The sequence below is a fragment of the Hippocampus zosterae genome, chromosome 10, assembly GCF_025434085.1.
Source record: "Hippocampus zosterae strain Florida chromosome 10, ASM2543408v3, whole genome shotgun sequence".
Lineage (NCBI taxonomy): Eukaryota > Metazoa > Chordata > Actinopteri > Syngnathiformes > Syngnathidae > Hippocampus > Hippocampus zosterae.
Window position 1 is genome coordinate 20,966,159 of NC_067460.1, and position 21,534 is coordinate 20,987,692.

General features: G+C 45.0%; 2 protein-coding genes across 5 annotated transcripts; one reads left to right on the forward strand and one right to left on the reverse strand.

The window, feature by feature from the left end:
* Positions 1-1,493: 1,493 nt before the first annotated feature.
* On the forward strand, positions 1,494-2,967 carry c5ar1 (complement C5a receptor 1). Its single transcript, XM_052078587.1, has one exon. It carries the CDS (start codon positions 1,528-1,530, stop codon positions 2,572-2,574), a length of 1,047 nt encoding a protein of 348 aa, XP_051934547.1. The 5' UTR covers positions 1,494-1,527; the 3' UTR covers positions 2,575-2,967.
* A 1,773-nt stretch (positions 2,968-4,740) lies between these two features.
* LOC127608925 (dapper homolog 3-like) lies at positions 4,741-18,444 on the reverse strand. Of its 4 annotated transcripts, XR_007964408.1 has the most exons (5): positions 17,854-18,444; positions 9,954-10,116; positions 9,045-9,155; positions 5,005-7,082; positions 4,741-4,923 (listed from the first exon to the last, which is right to left on the reverse strand). XR_007964408.1 is itself a non-coding variant. In XM_052078455.1 (4 exons), exons 1-4 carry the CDS (start codon positions 18,088-18,090, stop codon positions 5,566-5,568), a joined length of 2,028 nt encoding a protein of 675 aa, XP_051934415.1. In that variant the 5' UTR covers positions 18,091-18,444; the 3' UTR covers positions 4,741-5,565. The 4 variants fall into 4 exon arrangements, 3 of the variants coding, with proteins under 3 accessions (XP_051934415.1, XP_051934416.1, XP_051934417.1); XM_052078455.1 differs by having other exon boundaries at positions 4,741-7,082; XM_052078456.1 differs by having other exon boundaries at positions 4,741-7,082; positions 9,990-10,116; positions 17,854-18,441.
* Between the last annotated feature and the right edge of the window lie 3,090 nt (positions 18,445-21,534).

Here is a 21,534-nt window from a genome sequence, read left to right on the forward strand (position 1 = left end):
GATTTATCATCCATCCATCCATTTTCCGAACCGCTTAATCCTCACAAGGGTCGCAGGGGGTGCTGGAGCCTATCCCAGCCGTCTTCGGGCAGTAGGCGGGGGACACCCTGAATCGGTTGCCAGCCAATCGCAGGGCACACAGAGACGAACAATCATCCACGCTCACATTCACACCTAGGGACAATGAAAAAAACATCGCCACAGATGCCACGATTGGGATTTTAAAATGAGCAGTTTTATAGCATGCTTATTGACAAATAAGAGATATTATTAGCATACTTCATTTTTTTTACAACAAAATGAATAAGATGATCAAAATCATCAAAACATTTTCTACTCAACAGCACAAAAAAATGTAAAACTACAGCTCACTCCTGATCACTGTAATATCACAATTCTTGAACATGTAATAACCCACTCCTATGTATATTGCCCTTTGGAAGGTCATTTATGGGGTAGGGAGTTTGACGAATAGGCTTCCCTTACAAAAAAAAAACAAAAAACCCAGATTCAGGCATCCATTATCATATCTCGTTCTCATTAAAAGGGTTGTGGGGGTGCTGGAGCCTATCCTCCATGCCTTCGGACGCCAGGTGGAGTACAGTGAAGTGCTTGCCAGCCAAACACAGGATATAATTTTTAATTAAAAAAAAACAACATTGTAATATCTATCAGCTAATGTAATATCAAATTTGCCATTCTGTTTGGCTCATAAATTCATAATTCTGACTGACATGAAAGCCTGACCATGAACCTTATCGCACGTCACTGTGTGTTTTTTTTTTAAAAAGGTCGCTTAATGCTTCTGCTGAGTGAACAGAATGTGTGTGGGTGAGACAGCCAGACGAGTAGGGAGACTTGTTCTTACATATCTCTTATCTCTTGAGAAGTGTATCAAATTAGAAAGAGGATTTCATTATTTAATGTATATATTTCAAAATATATGGGCATTATCTGTATTTATTGTTCATTTATGTGCATAAGAAATGACAGCTGTTGTGCTGCTAAAGAATTCCTAAAGAAAAAAAGTTATGTCTGTGTGCAAGTACGAGTCTGCATTAGTGCACAAGCGTGTGTGTGCGTGCGTGCGTGCATGTGTGTGTGTGTGTGTGTGTGTGTGTGTTTGGGGTATAAAACATTGCAAAACGAGAAAAGCACATAACTTCCTCCCAGCTAAGTCACGAGTGCACCATCAACAGCTGTGACACCGTAAGTCTTTTGAAGATGCACATTATTTGTGAAAACTTTCATTTCAAATTTGAAATTGAATTTCTGTTTGTGAACTTTTCACTTCAGTATTACGATTGATTACTAAATGTTGATCATTTGGATTTAGAGGTGACAGTTTATTGCTAGAAGGAGATAATTGCTCGGTTAGACGCTTCCCTGTTTTACTTGGCAGGGTTTGTAAAAATTACCGGTAGTAAAATTCTCCAAAAGTTGTGGGACAGAGAAAATGTTGGGGGCAGCGTCCATGCTGTGAAGCCACATCGTTAACATTTTTTTTTTTGAATTTGCAGCTTAATCATGGACTATGACTTCAATGACATCTTTGACTTCAACTTCACCATTCCGGCTGGCAACTTCACGTTTCCCGACTTTCCCGACATCATGAGGCCCAAGATTCAGCCCATTCAGATCGTGGCGCTGACCTTCTATGCCCTTGTGGTTTTGTTTGGCGTTCCTGGGAACGCCATCGTGGTGTGGGTGACCGGTTTCAAAATGCCCGCGTCGGTCACGTCCATCTGGTTTCTCAACCTAGCGCTGGCAGACCTCCTGTGTTGCCTCTCGTTGCCTCTTCTCATGGTGCCTCTTGCCCACGATGACCACTGGCACTTTGGGCCGTTGGCGTGCACGTTGGTCAAAGGCCTCTTCTACCTGGTGATGTATTGCAGCGTCTTGCAGCTCGTCATCATAAGTCTAGATCGTTGTTTGTTGGTGGCCAGGCCTGTGTGGTCCCACAACAACAGAGGAACCAAGTATGCTGTCCTGGGTTGTGTTGCGGTGTGGTGTCTGGCCCTAATAGGAAGCATCCCTCAGTTTGTGTACGCTCAGGAGATCACGGCGGGCGAGCACAAGCGCGAATGTTTGACGATTTACAATCGGAAAACCGCCTGGCTCGTCACAACATTCCGCTTCCTGTTGGGATTCCTTTTGCCCTTCCTGGTCATCGTCGTCTGCCACTTGATGGTCTACAGAAGAAGTGACAGTAAAGCGACAGCCAGCAGGAGTCGCTCCAAGCGGACGCTGAGAGTCATCGTTTCCGTGGTGCTCAGCTTCTTCCTGTGCTGGCTGCCCCTGCACATTGTCGACTTTGTGTTGTTGGCGACCCCTCGGCATTCCCCTCGCCACCCATCCGTGTACCTGGCCCATGTTTTGACCTTATGCCTGGCTTACTTCAACAGCTGCCTCAACCCGTTGCTTTATGTGTGTCTCGGACGAAGCTTCAAAGACACCATGAACCGCTCCCTGTGCAACATCTTGCACCTACTCAGTGAGGACCACGCACCCAGAACCAGCCTCACTACTCATGCTACCACAACTTCGTCAGAGAAGCAGATGACGAAGGTATGACGGGGCGCAGACATGGTCCATGATCAACTATCGCAATGGATGAAAAGGCTGGGACTTTCTTCCTTCCTATAACTATGACTCATTCTTGGAGAAGGAAACATGTTTGGACATGGCTGCCACGCGCCTCACGAAGGAGTGGTCGTACCAAATAGAACCATTAAATTCATCTCATTAAATACTGCATGATTTTAAAAAAACAACTAAAGAAACGATGTTTAATGGAAAAAAAATCTGTTGAGTTCTTTTATGAAATCACTTCATGTTCCTGTCAAACTTGTGCCAACTCATGATATTCTGTATTTAGCATTTTCTGTCACAGAAAATTAAATATTGAATCTTGCCTGTAAAAGTCCAAATTAAATACTGCAAAATAAATTAAATTACTCAAAGACATTTTTCTGGGGTTACAATGAATATTAATTGAGCTCAGAAAGGTCTCCGAACCCTTTTTTATTGAAAAATAAAAATATGATTTTTTATACGTTCTAAACATAAAAAATCACATTTATTAAAAGCGGGAAAAAGTGAATACAATTACATGGGATAAGGTTTTTAAATTGCGTAACGTACTATCATGATCGTCACATGGTGACTGAGTGAACTAAATTTCCCGCAGCACTAATTGAACAAGCAATGTCATGTGATCATCTGCAGCCAGCGATGGCCAAGTGGCACGTCATTACTAATTGACCCGTTGAGTCGGGTGTGTCTTAACCTCCATGGCAGACGCTCCGTCAACCCCTGAGACCGATTCACCGAACCCCTGGGGTTCGATTGAACCCAGGTTAAGAACCACTCTCTAACCACGCTCTAAAAAAGCAATCCTGCAGTCCAGCTTTTGTCAATCTTTTTGAAACTGAACTAAACACTAAGATTGCTATTTGGGTGTGCTTTTTTTCCGAGTGTGTGACATGTTATGAGGATTGCAACAGATTTGCAAAGAGCCAATACTTGCATCATATCCTAGTCCGTTAGGCTGTGTGAACTCAAAACCGCAAGAAGTGTTTACTGAATCGTACCCACATTAGTATTGCCGTATAGAACTTTAGAAAAAGAAATCACACAAGATCAATCATGAAGATGTTACTTATTCTTAGTAATATGTAACATTTGGGCCGTTCACATCTTCAAAAACAGCTGAGCATAATGCACAAATAAATTTGCCTATCCTTCAAAAAGTACTACTCATGTGAATATTGATGGATATCAATTATATGAACATCGGAAAAAAAGTTCCAGAGGGGCAATTATTACAACAATTTTATGTTCTATCTAATATTCAACTTCAATGATCGAGGGGGTGTACATTTTTTTTGTGCTACTGGTAGGCCACATGGAACCACACAGACATTTACATTTTAAAGTTGGACAAACTTCCAGCATATTTCTGTTTAGTATCTTAATGTGTTTCATGCTCAATGTATGTATCACAGATCCATCCTTCAATAGCAAAGTTTCAAAAATAGCCCATTATGTTACTCAAAATTGAAATATTGTTCATTGTCTCGCATGTCATTCCAAATTTCCAAATTATTAGGCCTATTCACTTTGTAGTATAAGGAAGTATAAGACCTGGTGTAAGCGTAACTAAGCATGGCCTGCCATCTAGTGATGAATGGTAATATTACAACTTAAACCTACATAGTGCAATAGCTTTTTTTTCCAACTATGCATGCACAAGTCAAAACACCATTGCATTGTGGGAAAACATGCTAGGTTTTAGCACTTAGCTCCCGATCCATCTATTCATTTTCTGATCTACTTATCCTCACAAGGGTCGCAGTGGGTGCTGGAGTCTCCATCTGGCAGTAGGTGGGGGACACCCTGAACTGGTTGCCAGCCAATAGCAGGGCACACACAGACGAACAAACATCCACGCTCACACTCACACCTAGGGACAATTTGGAGTGTTCAATCAGCCTGCCATGCATGTGTTTGGAATGTAGGAGAAAACACACTCAGACCCCGGGAGAACATGCAAACTCCACACAGGGAGGCCAGAGCTGAATTGAACCCGGTACTTCGGCACTGTGATGTCAACACGCTTATCCACGGGACCACCGGACAGCCAATTTAGCCCCCAAGTATTTGCAAATCTGTTCAAACGTACTTGTTAATTCAATCAGAAGAATTTGCTAATCAAAAATGTCACACTTGTAAACATACTGAAGACCAGAACATTTAGATTTTATTTTAAAATTACATTCATTCTGAACAAGGCCACAACATGGATATACACTTAGTTACATATTTACAAGTGTGTTACTTTGTTTGTTTCCTGGTTTCGGCCATTGGAATCTTGCCTTTTAAGGGACTTCTCTCATGATGACAAACTGATGCCAACGCCAACTGAAAACAAATGGAGCCTGTCATCATAGACATAGTGCAGCTAGATGTACATGTTCACATGAGAATTTATTGAGACAGTACCTTAAAACAGTCTAACGTCATTTTTTAAAACTTTTTTTGGAGAGATAGATGAAAAGGGACCACCCTTATCACCTGACCCAAACACTGAAAATGAATTCCTGGTACGGCACCTTTATCCACATCTTTACCAATGTCTTCTGGCTTGTGCCCGAGTCCATGTACTCCCCACCAATAACATTTTGAGGAAATTGTAGTTTGTAGATTGCATAATCCTGCGATTTAGTAAAACGAAGAAGCGAATGATGGCCAAAGCCGTTTGCACAGCATTGAAATTGTAGTTTCCCAGGCTACCTTACACAGTGGGAGTTTATGAAGCATGAATGGAAGAGTCATTAATAATAATTCCTTTGGACATCAGCTCCATAGCAACAACGCAACGCTTGTCAACAGTTGTAATTTGGCATCACGTCAGTTAACGTCATTTAAGGGACGATGGAGAGCATCAGTTTTGATGTGCATCATTGTAGGAAACAACCGTGACATGCCAGCCTGTAATTAGAGTACTGCGCAGAGCCGAGAGAAGCTGCCACTGACAGTTGACACTTTGGGTTTGAAACCACTTCACACGGTGGTCATGACTTTGAGGGATCCTGAGCGGAATCTGAGGATCTTCTTTTTGAGAGCGTGGGAGGCTTTAATCTTGACAAAGGCCTTTGGTTGAGCGGGCGGATTGGCGGCGGCAGCCTGCGCTGAGGGTGAGGACGAGGAGGAAGTGTTAGCGAGGCGAGGTGGTAGCTGCTGGGGCCACACCAATCCCCCGCTCTCGTCGGAGTCGCTGGAGAGCGAGCTGGAGGCCGGCGAGTACACTTCGCTCATGCTGGATGAGGACTCGGCCGGGGCGTCCTCTCTTTGGCAAAGTGGTGCGCGCTGCTGGAAATCAGAGTGCCAGCGTTGCGCATGTTGCTGATGCTGCTGATGTTGCAGCGGGTGATGATGTTGCTGCTGCTGCTGCTGATGATGATGATGCTGCTGCTGGTGGTGGTGACCACCATGACCGTGGCGAGCCTTTCGAGGTGGCCTCCGATGTCCTTGCTCCACCTGGTTTTCCCCTTCGTCTTGACTGAGCTCCAGGTTGGAACACCAACGTCGGTTTGCTTTGTCGCTGTTGTTTGCGACATGAATCTTCGCAACTTGACCTTGAGCCTGATCCCCTCTACCTTGATGCCTCTCGGTGGTGCTGTACCTGCGCTCGGGCAGCACCCGCTGGCCAAGGAGGCTGTTTTCTGACTGGGATCGGCCGGTTTTACCGCTCGACTTTTTAGATCTCTGTTTTTCATTTTGGCCCTTCCTTGAGTTTCTGGACTTGGCGTTGTGCTGCTCAGGGGATGCCTGGTGGGCTTTGGACTGCCCTGGGTTGAAGTGTCTCGGTGAGCGTACGGGGGCATGGCAGGCCTGTCCTGGGATGTATTGAGCACTTACTAAATTGTGCTTGTGATTGATTGGGGACTGCAGACAATGCTGGGGGGTTGAGGGTTCACAAGAAAGGTTAAGCGCCCCAGCACCGCAGTTAGGGTCCAAGGAAGGCAGAGGTGATGGTAGCCTCCCAGTCAGGGAGTGTGGCTTACATTGGGGGTAGGGCAACATCAAATAACGCTCCTCTTCCAAAGATGGGGCCGCTCCTCCGCAGGGCTCACCCTCTGGAAGGTCACAACCCCGACTCGGGCTCTTTGGGGTGGACAAAAGTTCAACTTGAGGGCCTGGATGTCCTTGCTCTGTAGAAAGAGAGGGGCTTTTCCTGTGTACGGGGGCATGTGCAGGCGTAAAGCTGTATGGCGGGTCAGGGCTTAGAGTAGTGCGAGGCTGACATGGCCGTGGCGAAAGGGTGTGACGCTGGACAAGATGAAGTATGTAACCCTCCACCCTCATGGCTTGTTGGTAGTCCTCCTCTGTCACCTGATCCGCCGGAGGTGGCTGCTGCCATGGCTGTTCATCTCGGCTGGGCGCTAGCATCCACGAGTCCACTGGTGTCCTTTCCTCAGCGATGCCCTCCAGGGGTGGGTGTGGTGCGGAAAATGAGCGAGGCAAGCCACTTGGAAGAACTGTCATGTCTGGTTCCCCATTCAACATGAGGGGATCTCCTAAAAGAGAACGAATTGCACGTAATTAGACCACGGACAGGGGCATCGTGAAGAGCAGACTTTCTTCCATCCCTCCATGGTAAGCTGGTGCTTATCCCCAGCTGACTGCAACACAGAGACCAGTAACCACTAAACCATAGGTGTCAAACTCAGGTCCTGGAGGGCCGCCGTGGTGCATATTTTCCAAGTCTCCCTGTTGCAACACACCTGATTCAAATGATCAGCTCATCAGCAAGCTCTGCGGAAGCCTGACATTGAACCTGTTCATTGGAATCAGGTGTGTTGCAACAGGGAGACTTGGAAAACATGCACCACATCGTCCCTCCAGGACCTGAGTTTGACACCTATGCACTAAACTTTCATGAACGACAGCAGTCTGCAAAGGTTATTTTATTTATTCTTATTTCACTGTATTTTTGTCATGATTATTATTGTTATTAAGTACCAAGAACTAATCTGAGGCTCAGAGGGGATTGAGCCTTTTCTGTTGCTGGTTCCTCTCTCTGGAATGACCTCCCACTGAACATTCGGCAAGCCTCCTCGCTGCCCATCTTTAAAGCCCTCCTCAAAACTCACTTGTATTCTTTGGCGTTCGACTCAGCCTGACTTAGATTTGTTCTTGATTTTACTGCTTGGTGCTTTCTACCGCCTTTATTACCGATTTGGCTTACTGTTTATTGTGCATGTTAAATCGCTCCATGTACAGCACTTTGTATGCAGCAATGGCTGTTTGAAAGTGCTCTATAAATACTCTTGACTTGACTTATTATAATTATTGTGCTGGAGCCCATCCCAGGGGTCACCGGGCAGTTGGCGGGGTACACGCTTAACTGGCATTGTTGTAGAAAAATACCTTTTGAACTGCCACCTGCTGTATATTAATGAATTGAACCACAAACAACAGTGCAAGCTAAGCAGGAAAAGGCCACTGTTTCTCTATCGCCGCAGAAAACAAAAGGGAAAAGGGCAAGAAAAAGGAGAAGCGATGGATAAATAAATCCTGTATGCTTTCAGGATGATAAAGTCACCACGTTTCACGTTCGTGATAACTTTACAAACACAGCCATGTATGCTGTAAATCAATCACGTCTCTTTCTATTCCTCCATCCAGGCCGCCGTTTTTGTTGTGAAAGATATTGTGACATGATCAGGGCTTGACATTCACTTTTTGCTCAGCAACCACTGTGGGGAGTGGTTAAACCAGTCTGTATTTTCACTCGCCACAATTTTGGTGCCAGATAGAGCTCATGCCCAACCGACTTCCGCTTTCGATAGAACAGGTTGAAGCATTTCCCTCTAAAAGCGGAGTTCTATTGCAGCAGACCGAGTATTCAGCGGTCATCAAAAAAAGATTGAATTCCAGATTGAGAACACTTTTTGAAGTAAATGTGGTAGGAGATTATATCGTATCTATTTCCTGTGCAATGCAGTATATTTAAGTAGCCTGGTTGTTACATCTACATCTGCTTAAATATTCATAAGTCGTAATTCATCATCTGATCCGCTTTTTCTTGCCAGGGATGCTGCAGCCTATCCCAGCCGTCAGTGGATGGTAGGCAGGATAACCCCTGAATTGGCCATTCAATTGCAGGGCACACAAAGATGAACAACCATTCACAGGCACTGTCACACCTATGGACAATTTAGAGTGTTAACCTATCACGCATGTTCTTGGAATGTGGGAGGAAACCGGAGTACCCAGAGAAAACCCACACAGGCATGCGGAGAATATGCAAACTGTACACAGGAAGGTCGGATGATTAAAAAAAACAAAACAACATTTTGCACTTGACGAGCTAACAAAGGCATGTTTTATATACTGTTAGAAGATCGAGCAACGCATGCTTAAGGCACATAAAAGAGAAAGGCAGCAGGGTCGTTATTTATTGACTGAAGCCTTATAATGATGTCCACGTGGAACAGGAAACGGTGAAAGAGGACCATGTGTGTTTATTTTCTTACCCACAGACTTGGGCCTTTCGTTGGTATAAGGCCAGGAAGAGACCATTTCTGCGGGCTCCGTGGAACAAGTTCTCCCTTTAGGCGACTGACCTTCACTTGACTCATAGAAACCTAGAAAAAAAAAGAGTTTGTGTGAGAGAAGAGAAGGTTATTTCATAGCAATCAAAGCTCCACTTCTCACAGCACACATTGCAAGGTGGCCATTTAAGGAATATAACTAGTATCCAGTAGAAAATGCAAATAAATCATATTTGAATTGGGAAAATGTGAGAAATATGAGCGTCCACGAAGCTTGATCATACTGAAATCATGGGAGTGTAAAGCACAGTTTTTTAATCACAAAATCAGTCTTATGCAATTGCTACTTTTATTCCTAATAAAATATTATACAAACAAACAAGCAAACAAATAAAAAAATGGAAACTTCATTTAACATTATGTCCCATTCTGCTTTGTTTTAAATGATGTCCATCAATTGTCAATCATCTTTTTTGAGAGAATCAAACAAAGGGATGGAACCCCCCCCCCCCCCCCAATAATAACTCCAATGTGCTCTTTAACATTTGCAATTGAACTACATTGGAAGCATGTTTTTGACATTTCTTTAAATAAGTAATTGCAATTAAAAATGTACGTTCTTTCAATCCTTTTGTCATTCTGCAAATAAAGACACTTTGGATAGACATGGTGTCCAAAACCTCTTTTTGAAAATCCCTCTTATATGTATTTAAGTATTACTTGAGCAAATGATTACGTTGTGTATTTGATGTCGTTAGATTGAGCAAGTGGACCAATTGTTGTAGCCAGTGAGTGTGCACCAGCTTGGGCAAGTTGGTTCGGGAGCCTCCAATCAATACAAAATGATGCTGTACTCGCACAGATCAAATAAGAAGTACTACATCTGCTCACAAGGCTCCTGGAGTCCTTCCCCTTGATTACAGGTACCTGAACTCGGTCGACTGTCACCTGTGTCTCCTTGAGCGGCATCGTGATGGTCGGTGTCGATGCGCAGCTCTCCCACCTGTTGCTCCAGTGCTTGCATGAGACCCCACGGCGAACTCTGAAGAGCACTCTGAAACACAAACACGCTCTTTGTTTGCTTTTTGGTTTGTTTTTTTGCGTGGCATCTCGATATGACTGAGCTAGTTTGAAATTTTGGTAAAAATTTGAGTAAGCATCATAGAAGTCAACATGTTTGATTTGTTTTCACGGGCCATATCAAATGATGTGGCGGGCCAGATCTGGCCCCCAGGCCTTGGGTTTGATACCGGTGCAATACAGTCTCACACCAAATTACAGCCAGAGTAACAACTACATTGTTAAAATAATCCAAGCACTCTATCTTTGTACAACTGCTGACCTCTAACAACATGCTATAGCTTTATTTTGCTCAGACAAGTCCAGCCAGCAACAATGGCCCTCCTCAGCCTGCTCCATGCATGTGACCAGCCAGAAGTGAATTAAAGGTTACGCAATGTCAGCATGGTCTCAAATTGACATTATGTTCCATCTCTGCGCCTGTTGTTCAAGTGCTTGCTTCGCTCACGAGAAGAAACGCATGTGGACGTTGACTTCTTTGGTCTCACGCACACTCATGATGCAAATGCTGCTGAGGGTCAATTGACCCACGCTAACCTATACTTCCCCAATAACCTTGTCACCCCCCGCCCACAAATGCTGTCATTCCTATTGTCTCAAAAAGGCCGCTTATTGTCTTGGGCCAAACAAAGCTGTAATCATCCCTCCAGCAATATGTTCTTGTGTGCTAGAGACCTGAAGCGGATGGGTAACATTGTCTTTGCCATTAAAACCATTGAAAATCACTAAATCAATAATGCCGTTACACACAATGAATTGCCTTCTTTCACACAGTTTCCACCCTGGTGCTGTTTTAGTAAAAAAAGCACGATGACGCTTTACCGCGTTTGATGAGTCATACAGCAAGGTACTTTATTGCGAGGAGCTTTGAGAAGGCTGCTGTGAGATTTATTGTCTATTATTGATGCCCTCGTAACGCTTTCAACACACTGCACACAATCTATCATTACCCTTTTAGCGCATCCTCAGCCTTGGGATGGTGGGGGGATGGGGGCAGACGGACGACGACCCTCAACCCACATCACCTAACCAGAAAGCAGCTACACGAGACAATCGGGACCAATCGATGACAAACATCGGCACTAATTTCTCTTTGCCTCCACGGCTCTATATTCAGAGTGTTGAGGAAGATGAGAGGGCAGATACTTGTGATACAAAGATACAAAAATGGGGGGGTGGGAATAACCCTCACTGGTTGTGCTGAAGGAGACTGAGATCATAAACCAGTCAGTGGTTCGTCACCAGGATATAAACATCTATGGAATGGACCAATGAGACAGCCGCACTCCTGGACCTTCTATAATTAAATCAGACAAGGCTGTGGGAGGCCACACACACACACACACACACACACACTCACACACACACACATACACACACAAGGACACTGATTTTTTTTGGTCACACAAAGCATCCCAAGACCTTTTTTAAACTACGGTACTTTACCTCGCATTGAAAAGCATGAACACTAACCTGAAGGTCATCTTTCAAATCATACACATCACATCCAGATGACTGAGAAATAGGACATTTCTGACCTCAGACGTGGGCAAGTGTTTCATCATACTAATGCGGGGGGATTAACAACAGGGTTGTCATATTTTTGGATTTTTCACATTTTATTTATCTATCTATGTATTTATTTATTCATTCATTCATTCATCTTCCTAACCGCTTGATCCTCACTAGGTTCGCGGGGGGTGCTGGAGCCTATCCCAGCTGTCTTCGGGCAGTAGGCGGGGGACACCCTGAATCGGTTGCCAGCCAATCGTAGGGCACACAGAAACGAACAACCATTCGCACTCTCACACACACCTAGGGACAATTTAGAGTGTCCAATCAGCCTGCCATGCATATTTTTGGAATGTGGGAGGAAACCGGAGCACCCGGAGAAAACCCACGCAGGCCCGGGGAGAACATGCAAACTCCACACAGGGAGGCCGGAGCTGGAATCGAACCCGGTACCTCTGCACTGTGAAGCCGACGTGCTAACCACCGGACTACCGGGCCGCCCTGTATTTATTTATTTATTTATTAATTAACCGGTAATTAAATTAGTCTGAATTCATTTTCAGAGCAAAATTTGGACTTTTTTTTCTTGAAAATGCTTCATTTTAATCGAACCCCCCCCCCAGACAAAACAGGTCTCCAATTATTGTACAATACAGTAATGTACAATTCTCAAACAACGATTTGATCCTCCTTATTCTGTAGCTACAAATGTATACCATCTATCAATCCATTCATCTATTTTCTAATCCTCACGAGGGTCGCGGGGGGGTGCTGGAGCCTATCGCAGCTGTCTTCGGGCAGTAGGCGGGGCACACCCTGAACCGGTTGCCAGCCAATCGCAGGGCACACAGAGGTACACCAATACTGAATCCTTTTGAAATGAACACCAAAATAACTGACAGAGATAAAAGCGAAGGACACTTTCGTTCATTTCATAAAAGTAAGATGTCATCTCGGTTAGTTTTCATTTTCTTAAAAGCCTTTTTGTTTTCATTTTTATTTTTAACATAAATTCATGTGCATTTTCAATTACAGTTTTGAAGTATTTTGTTTGTTTTCGGAAACCTTGATTGGCACAAAGTTTGGCCGTTGAAAGTCCTCCCCATGAAAAGAGCTACATAAATCATATTTCCTTAATATGCTAAGAAAACAAGCTTCTTCATTCAAAACAGTGCATAATATGCTGTTTGAGTCTCCAGCTCTTTGATCTGAAGAGGAATTAGATCCAAATTTTGCAGACAAATACCGGCACTGTACCGGCATCTCATGCTCAAACTATGGAAGGAATTGGACTCTCGCCATGCTAGTTGAACTAAAGGCACATCATATGTTCAAGATGCGGCTAATACGATGATGTTGGTGATGCATCATCTGCAAATGAAAACACAACATGTATTTTGTGTCTCTTAGCAACGTCCTTGCACATTCGAGACAGCCCAACAAGTCATTCGCTCGTGTGATAGAATGTGACCCTAAACACTGCTCATTTCCCAGGGTGTGCATTTCAAAGTTGTCCCCTCAGAAACATATCCACGGATTGAATCACTCTTGCACACTTTTTTTTTTTTTTGCATTTGAACACTGAATGAGGATTTGCTATTTGGCAAATGAACTAACACGCGAGTGAGCCTTGTGTTCAGAAAAACCTCCGTGACTGGTGCTTACGCTACGACAGGGTGCTAAGGCACGGAGGGGGGATGTCATGATATGCTGTGAAAGGAGTGCGGCGTGCCACCTTGCCCTCGTGTGAGTGACAGCTGTGACAGCACAGCGTCTGCGTGCTAATATGACTGCAATGTGAAGATTCAGCGGTTGTGCACTTTCCACTGGGCTCCATTTAAGGACACAAAAGACACGACGGGTCCATCAGACTAAATGAATGATGTGGACATGACGGGGCAAAGGGTGTCCAAACTCAATCCACAGCACAACATCTGTACCAGTTGAGAGGAACTATTCATCTTACAACGTGACAAAAACATTTTAAAAAACATCTGGAAGCAGTGTAGCCAAGAGAAATGAAGAGAACAGTCTGTTGGGAATAAATCATCAAAATTTCACGGAAACAAATATGGAAATTTATGTCGTAAATGTAGGTCAGCGCCTTGTAAAGTGTTTAGGCCAGTAGAGAACCAAGCCTTGTTGGCCCGGAAGGTTCACAAAGGGTTACTCATGAATGCCGAGCTTCTCAAAATACCTCTTAGTATGATGCAGTGCACTTAAACACGACAAACACAAGTGAAAACATTCATTCATTCATTCATCTTCCAAGCCGCTTGATCCTCACTAGGGTCGCGGGGGGTGCTGGAGCCTATCCCAGCTGTCTTCGGGCAGTAGGCGGGGGACACCCTGAATCGGTTGCCAGCCAATCACAGGGCACACAGAGACGAACAACCATCCACGCTCACACTCACACCTAGGGACAATTTAGAGCAGTGGTCACCAACATGGTGCCCGCGGGCACCAGGTAGCCCGTGAAGACCACTTGAGTAGCCCGCCAGTGCCTGGACATTGTGATTTGCTAGTAGTAGTAGTAGTAGATTTGCTAGTAGTAGTAAATTATGATTTAAAAATGCAAACATTGGCAGTACTGTGAGACATTTCGAAACACGATCAAAGTCTGACAATTTAAATCATCAAGTATTAAAAATAACCCATCCTCATATTATTGAAGGTATTTTGGACAAATATGTTATTTCAGACGTGTATCAATTTGGTAGCCCTTCACACAATCGGTACACATGAAGTTGCTCTCACCCTCAAAAATGTTGGTGACACCTGATTTAGAGTGTTCAATCAGCCTGCCACGCATGTTTTTGGAATGTGGGAGGAAACCGGAGCACCCGGAGAAAGCCAACGCAGGCCCGAGGAGAACATGCAAACTCCACACAGGGAGGCCGGAGCTGGAATCGAACCCGGTACCTCTGCACTTTGAAGCCGACGTGCTAACCACTGGGCTACCGGGCCGCCAAGTGAAAACATTGCTTTAAAAAAATACCTCTCAGGATGTCCGTAGAAAGTGAGAATTACTTCCAACTCTTACCGTATCTGTACTATGACCAAATAAGGTGGCATGCGAGTGCAGTGAATGACGAAAGAAATGGTTGCTATTTGGGCTGCCAACTCGCTGCCATTGCTTCTAGACATGTACAGTGTGTCCCGCTTAACAATAGCATTGAGTGGACAGGAGATCAGCTCTTCATGCGTCACCAGCTGCTGTCTGCCATCCCAACCCTGTCAACGCCTCACACTGTAGACCAGCCAGCAGTCTCAGCCAAGGAGGGGGGTGGGGGGGGGGGCACCACTGTGTACACACATACAGTACAACCACAGTCCCGCCACAGCTACACACTCGAAACGAGACGGGGCAGTTGTCTCCGACACACATGGCGAACTGCATATAATTCGACGTCCGCCATCTATTCTGTCAGGACATGACTTGCGCAATTATTCATACGCTTGGGTTAGAGTTAATAGACATCGATCCACATATGTTGGGAAGAGGGGGGAAAACAGGAAACACCCACCTCCCCGCTCCCCCTTATGCTTCATCCCCAAGCCGCCGCCCCCCCCCCCCCCACACCCCCTCCTGGGAGAACGGCATGCGTCTCCTTTGCAGACCTTGAAACAACTGCTTCTCCTTCGTTTGGGATGAGGACACACTTTTAACTTGGCTTGCTCCGGCAAGGTGGGGTGGAGAGCGGAGGGGTCGGGGGAGGGGGGCTCACTGTGTCTCCTGAGTGGAAACACGCACTCTTGTTATGGAGTCACCCTAATATCTAATCAGAGGGAGGATATAGTGGAACCTCGAGTCAAATTATGATCCAACCACTGGGAATTTGGGCCAACATTTTCTGGATGTCACATTAAATGACAACATTGGCTTGTAACCTTCAAGCCTTCAAGGTTCTTTTGTTAATTTGCAATTTATTGTGATGTGGGAAAGTACAACCTATTTCCACATGGAAAAAAAAAATCAAAGTCAAGCTCATCCAACATATCAGCATACCCCAAGAAACATCTCAGGATTAAGTAGATGTGTACGTTACTTATTTGGCTTTTTTAGCCTCTTTGGTAACAACTTGTTCCAAAAGGAGTAGCCTCCACAAAGAGTGTTAAGTGAAGAAGAACATAGGAAGAGAAGTGGAAGGCTAAACACCCAAAGTTACATGAAAAAGGCAGACTGAAATTGGAAGCAGTTGAGAATACAGTTCGAGTAAAATGATGTACATGCTGTCGCCCGTAACCGCCTGGGTGGCAAGTGTTTGCGAACATCGTGAATGTTGATTTTTTTTTGTAAGAGTTGTCATGATATGGGCATTAAGATAAGATAAGATAAGATAAGATAAGATATCCTTTATTTGTCCCACAATGGGGAAATTTACAGCCTCCAGCAGCAAGAATGTAGGTAGTTAGTGTTCCATTTTGAAGTAGTTAACTTTATTTTGTTTTGCAGTTGTATGACAAGTAAGAATTTTGTGTTAAACATCTGAGATGTGACTGAGGTACGATGCCATTTCCTGGTTAGTTTCCATGTAGAGGGACCATTCAGACCATCGACGTCACTGAGTTGGAACCAAGCCCCCACTTCCTGCATGAGAGTCAGGCCATTCATCCATCCATCCATCCATCCATTTTCCAATCCGCTTTATCTTCACATGGGTCGCGTGGCATGCTGGAGCCTATCCCAGCTGTCTTCGGGCAGTAGAGGGGGAGGGGGGGCTCTGAACCGGTTGCCAGTCAATCGCAGGGCACACAGAGACAAACAACCACTCACACTAACACCAAGGGACAATTTCAAGTGTTCAATTAGCCTGCCGTGCATGTTTTTGGAATGTGGGAGGAAACCGGAGTAATGAATTCGTTTCACCTTGGTGAGATCCCAAAGCACGAATTCAAACGTATGATCCACCCATTCATTTTCTGAAGTGCAATACAGATTGACACTTTCAGATGCATTTAACAATATTCATGATTCCACCTAGCTAACATAAGGTCCACATCTTAGAAACACTTGACCATATCTTTATTTGTTCCTCCAGTCATTTATTTATTTACAGACAAAACGTATACGGAGATGGTGTCGTGTAGCATACGCCTCATGTCAGCGATGGCATGAATGTGAGTGTAGTCTGTCTCTATATGTGCGTGCCTGTGATTGACTGGTGACCAACCCAGAGTTCCTTCTGCCGTTCGCCAGATGTCATCTGGGAGAGAACGTAGTTCCCTGGACAAGATAAGCGATATAGAAAATTTGATTGATGGACATTTGGTCCATCATTCGTTTTTGAAACACAATGGTGTGCTCAGGTGTTCCTAGTGTTGTGACCGGCCGTGTTCAAAGCCACCATCCTCGCAACGGGCAACATTAGTATTCTGGTCCATATGCATCTATTGTTAGGGCCCCCGATTGTGGGGAGGAGGAGGAGGAGGAGGATGAGGTGTAAAGATGTGGCGGTTGATTTAATTCTGCATTCAACCTCATTCATCAAATAAATGAGTCCTTTTGTTACAAGCTCCAAACAGTTGGCTGAGGAACTACAGAACAGCGATGAGAAGCAAGAACAATCACCGTAATGCTTCTAACAGCATCATTATGTACACTGTACAGTAATATTAATGCTCAGCGGTGCATAAAAGTTGGTGTATGAGATGCTGCGTGCAAAAAAAAACAAAACTGAATTCATAATCCGCTCCTCTCTCTGCTGTAAAACCCGTGTCACCCACTTTGAAATCTGTTAATCCACTGAGAGAACCTCATCAATTATGAGATAATGACGTCGGCCACAAGCAAAGCACTGAAAATCACTCATGTCTTTATGATGTGGAGAAAGCCGCAATAAGAGTACGCTTGTAAAGCAGTAAAAAGGCACAAAAGTCCATGATGGAGGAACAATGGGCCATTAAATAGTCGGCCTGGGCTCCAAACGGCGGCTGCTCCACCCCCTGATCTGCTCGCCCACAGGCCAAAAACCTCCAGCCCCAGCTAACAGAGAACCTATTAATCAAGTTGGGTAACTTTTTTTTTTTCCTCGCAGAAAGCTCTCATTCTGCACCAAAAGCCAAAAGTAAAAGTGAGCAAGCGAATCACGCAACGCAAACAGTTTGGAACGGGCTTAGGGGCGAGGGGGTGTTGGACTTCCAGGAATCCAAATAAAGTGTCATAAATAAATAAATGATCATAAATAAAAGTCCTTACCAGCTGGCGCCTCAGTGTCAAGTTATCCTGGCCCCAGCAGCTGAACCAGGACACGTCCCCTGAAGTGGGGGGCTCCTGTGGGGGCCGGGGGTCGCCCAACGCCAGAGCCCCGAGCACTAGCCCCTCCTGACGCTGCTTGCGGAGCTCCAACTCGCACAAACCGGCCAGACTGGCCTCCAGGCGCTCCTTAGTCCGGCTCCGCTCCACCGTCACCGGGAAGGAGAAGGCGCGGTGCATAGTCCAAATGGCTTCGAGACAACAGGAAGAAATAAATAAATGACACCCCCAAAAAGAGTTTCTTTACGCCGACGATGGAACTGGCTCCATTCTCCGAGAGTGTGCTGGGAGCAGCATGCTTCCCCTCATCTTCTGAGCGCGATACATTTTCTATTTTCGCAGCTGTCAAACGCTGCCACGGAGCCCCGCCCTCGCTCCGCCACAGTCCACGTTCCCATCTGGGCCGGGATTGGCGCGCCAGAGGCGGATGGGGGTGTCTGCGAGCCACGGCCGTCCCATCCCCCTTGATTCATTCCAGACAAGGCGACCTCACCCATCTCCTCGTCCCCCACTGATGGGGAGGGAGAGTGGAATATTTGAGGGGGAGGGCTCCCCCTCTCTCTCCTTCTCTCTCTCTGTAAAAGTGTTAGAAAGAAGAATGCTGAAGGAATTAGAAGAGAGATAAGGCTGCAGGACAATTTAAAAAAAACGCTCCCATGGTTCCATCAGAAAAGAACCACTAAATAGCCAAATAAAAGTCAGCACCTGGATTCAACTAAGTAAATAGTTCACATCCTTCCACTGGATCTGCACTGCATGCATTAATAGCTTTCATCTGGCTGTGGGATGCTTCGAAAATGTTACTTGACTACAGGAGTGAGAAAACATTCACAGAGCCGTTGTTCTCCTCGATGACAACTCAACCTGATCCAGCATAAGACAATAAAATTCATTAACAAAAGGGGATTTTTAATTTTTTTATGAGGGAACTATTGGTTAGTCAGTGGTTAGCACATCGCCTTTACAGTGCAGAGGTACCGGGTTCGATTCCAGCTCCGGCCTCCCTGTGTGGAGTTCGCATGTTCTCCCCGGGCCTGCGTGGGTTTTCTCCGGGTGCTCCGGTTTCCTCCCACATTCCAAAGACATGCGTGGCAGGCTGATTGGACACTCTAAATTGTCCCTAGGTGTGAGTGTGAGCGTGGTTGGTTGTTTGTCTCTGTGTGCCCTGTGATTGGCTGGCAACCAATTCAGGGTGCCCCCCGCCTGTTGCCCGAAGACAGCTGGGATAGGCTCCAGCACCCACCGCGACCCTAGTGAGGATCAAGCGGCTCGGAAGATGAATGAATGAATGAATGAATATTGGTTAGTCCATTTCCTTGCAGTGTTGAGGTTAAACAAATGTGAAAATGAGCGTACTCACCCGGAGCCATTACGGGGGTGGTGTCAAACATGCAGATTGAGGTGAGTGTTCATGACCGGAAGGTGAGACTCATCGCATGAAGGCTAAATGCAGCTTCTGTAATCATTTTACAATTGCCGTCACTTTAGCCTGCTGTGCACTGAGCAGCCAGGACAGAGATGCGTACACACAGTGACGTTACAATCACAAATCTGAGGATATTTTGTTGAAATTTTCTGTAAGAGACTAACACTGTAGCATTTAATCGTGAAATTGAGCCTAATGCTTTTCAAATGTACACTTTTTGCATACTGCACTGAGCAGCTAGGACAATGAGTTCTTTATTCGGTGCAAGGTTCGTCCAGTTTTAAAAACTCACTCTGCTTGCATGGGGAAATACATTTCAAACGCTGTTTATTTTTCTTTCATGCCATACACGCATATGCGGGCACGCAAGGAAGTAGGCAGAGGTTAGGGGCAGGGTCACACTCTCGCTCAAGGGCATCCCGACAATAGTCAAGATGGAGACGAGCATCTCTCTCAACAGCTAGTTGTAAATGCTTTTGTCCGGACTTGAACAATTGTCCTCCTGTTCCAAAGTTCAGATCCTTCCAGATGAACTGCAGCGCTGCTTCCCTTAGCTTCGCCATCACTGCTTACACTTCCTTCGTCACCCCACGCAAATTTCTGCCCATTCACTGACACCCGTAATGTAAATTGCTTGCTACCCCAGCTGCGATCGATGTGAGTGATCGATATAATTTCATGTTGCATGTTTCAACTTTATTAACAAATTTATTTGAGCCTTTCTGCACATTGGTCTTCTGAGAAAATGCTCCATTAAATGGAATTTCGTACCCATGCTATGCTTTTGCCTGTATGACTGTCCAGGTGATGACTGATGAAATCCATCCATCCATCCATTTTCTGAACCGCTTAATCCTCACTGGGGTCGCGGGGGGTGCTGGAGCCTATCCCAGCCGTCTTCGGGCAGTAGGCGGGGGACACCCTGGATCAGTTGCCAGCCAATCGCAGGGCACACAGAGACGAACAACCATCCACGCCCACACTCACACCTAGGGACAATACAGAGTGTTCAATCAACCAGCCATGCATGTTTTTGGAATGGACGAGGAAACCGGAGCACCCGGAGAAAACCCACGCAGGCCCGGGGAGAACATGCAAACTCCACACAGGGAGGCCCGGAGCTGGAATCGAACCCGGTACCTCTGCACTGTGAAGCCCACGTGCTAACCACTGGACTACCGGGCCGCCCCGACTGATGAAATATAACAGAGAAAACTTGTGGATATGTGTTGGCCTTTTAAACAATATTCTTTTGGTGCACGTCATACAAATAACAAAAGCAGATTGGCCATAAACAGCTGGGTTGTTTTAAGAAAGTAACTTGAAGCTACAGTCATTGTAGAACAAAGGCTTCATTTTAGAATGTAAAGCAAAGTGCAATGTGATCTGATCAATACCGTGCGATGGGCACTGAAAGAATCGATCACTATCCAAGCATGTTTTCTGATCAGTTGTGAAACGTGAGCCCAAAAAGTGAGGTTGAGCCCATGACGCGAATCCACTGAATGAACAGAGCTTTCTTTCGAGTGAATGTTTTGTGAAAGGTTAGTTGAAGGAACATGAGACATCATTTTCACTCAGGCATTGGCCACCAGTGAGTCTAGACCTTAACTCCGTTGGGAATTTTTGGAATGTGCTGGACAAGACTTTACACAGCACTTACAAGGACACTCCCACCATAAATGCAAAAAAAACAAAACAAAACAAAACACAACAAAAAAAACAAATATGGATGGTAGCAAATGTAACATTACATGTACCGGGTATGTTTATTAAAACATTTGAACTTTTTTTTTTCTCGGTAAGACAACGTGCAATGAATACATGAATAATTTATTGGGATCATTTTGTTCAGATTTGCAATGAATCAGGACCTTTGTCACATTTAAATTAGTCTAGATAAGAAGGAATAGAACGGGGACAATTTGCGTTTTTAATCAAGTCATTGTTTCTTATGCGATGTTGATTGTTGGTCACTGTTACGTTTAAAAAAAAATTGGTGTAATTTTTTTTCAATAGGTTCAATAGTCACAACAAATCAAACATCCATCCATTTATGCATTTTATTGTAGCTTTTTCGAGCTGACTTTGCACGAGAGGCAGGTTCCACCCTGGACTGGTTGCAAGCCAATTTGCAGAAACACAAAAATAAATCAGGTAAAATCATCCATCCATCCATTTTCTAACCTGCTTATCCT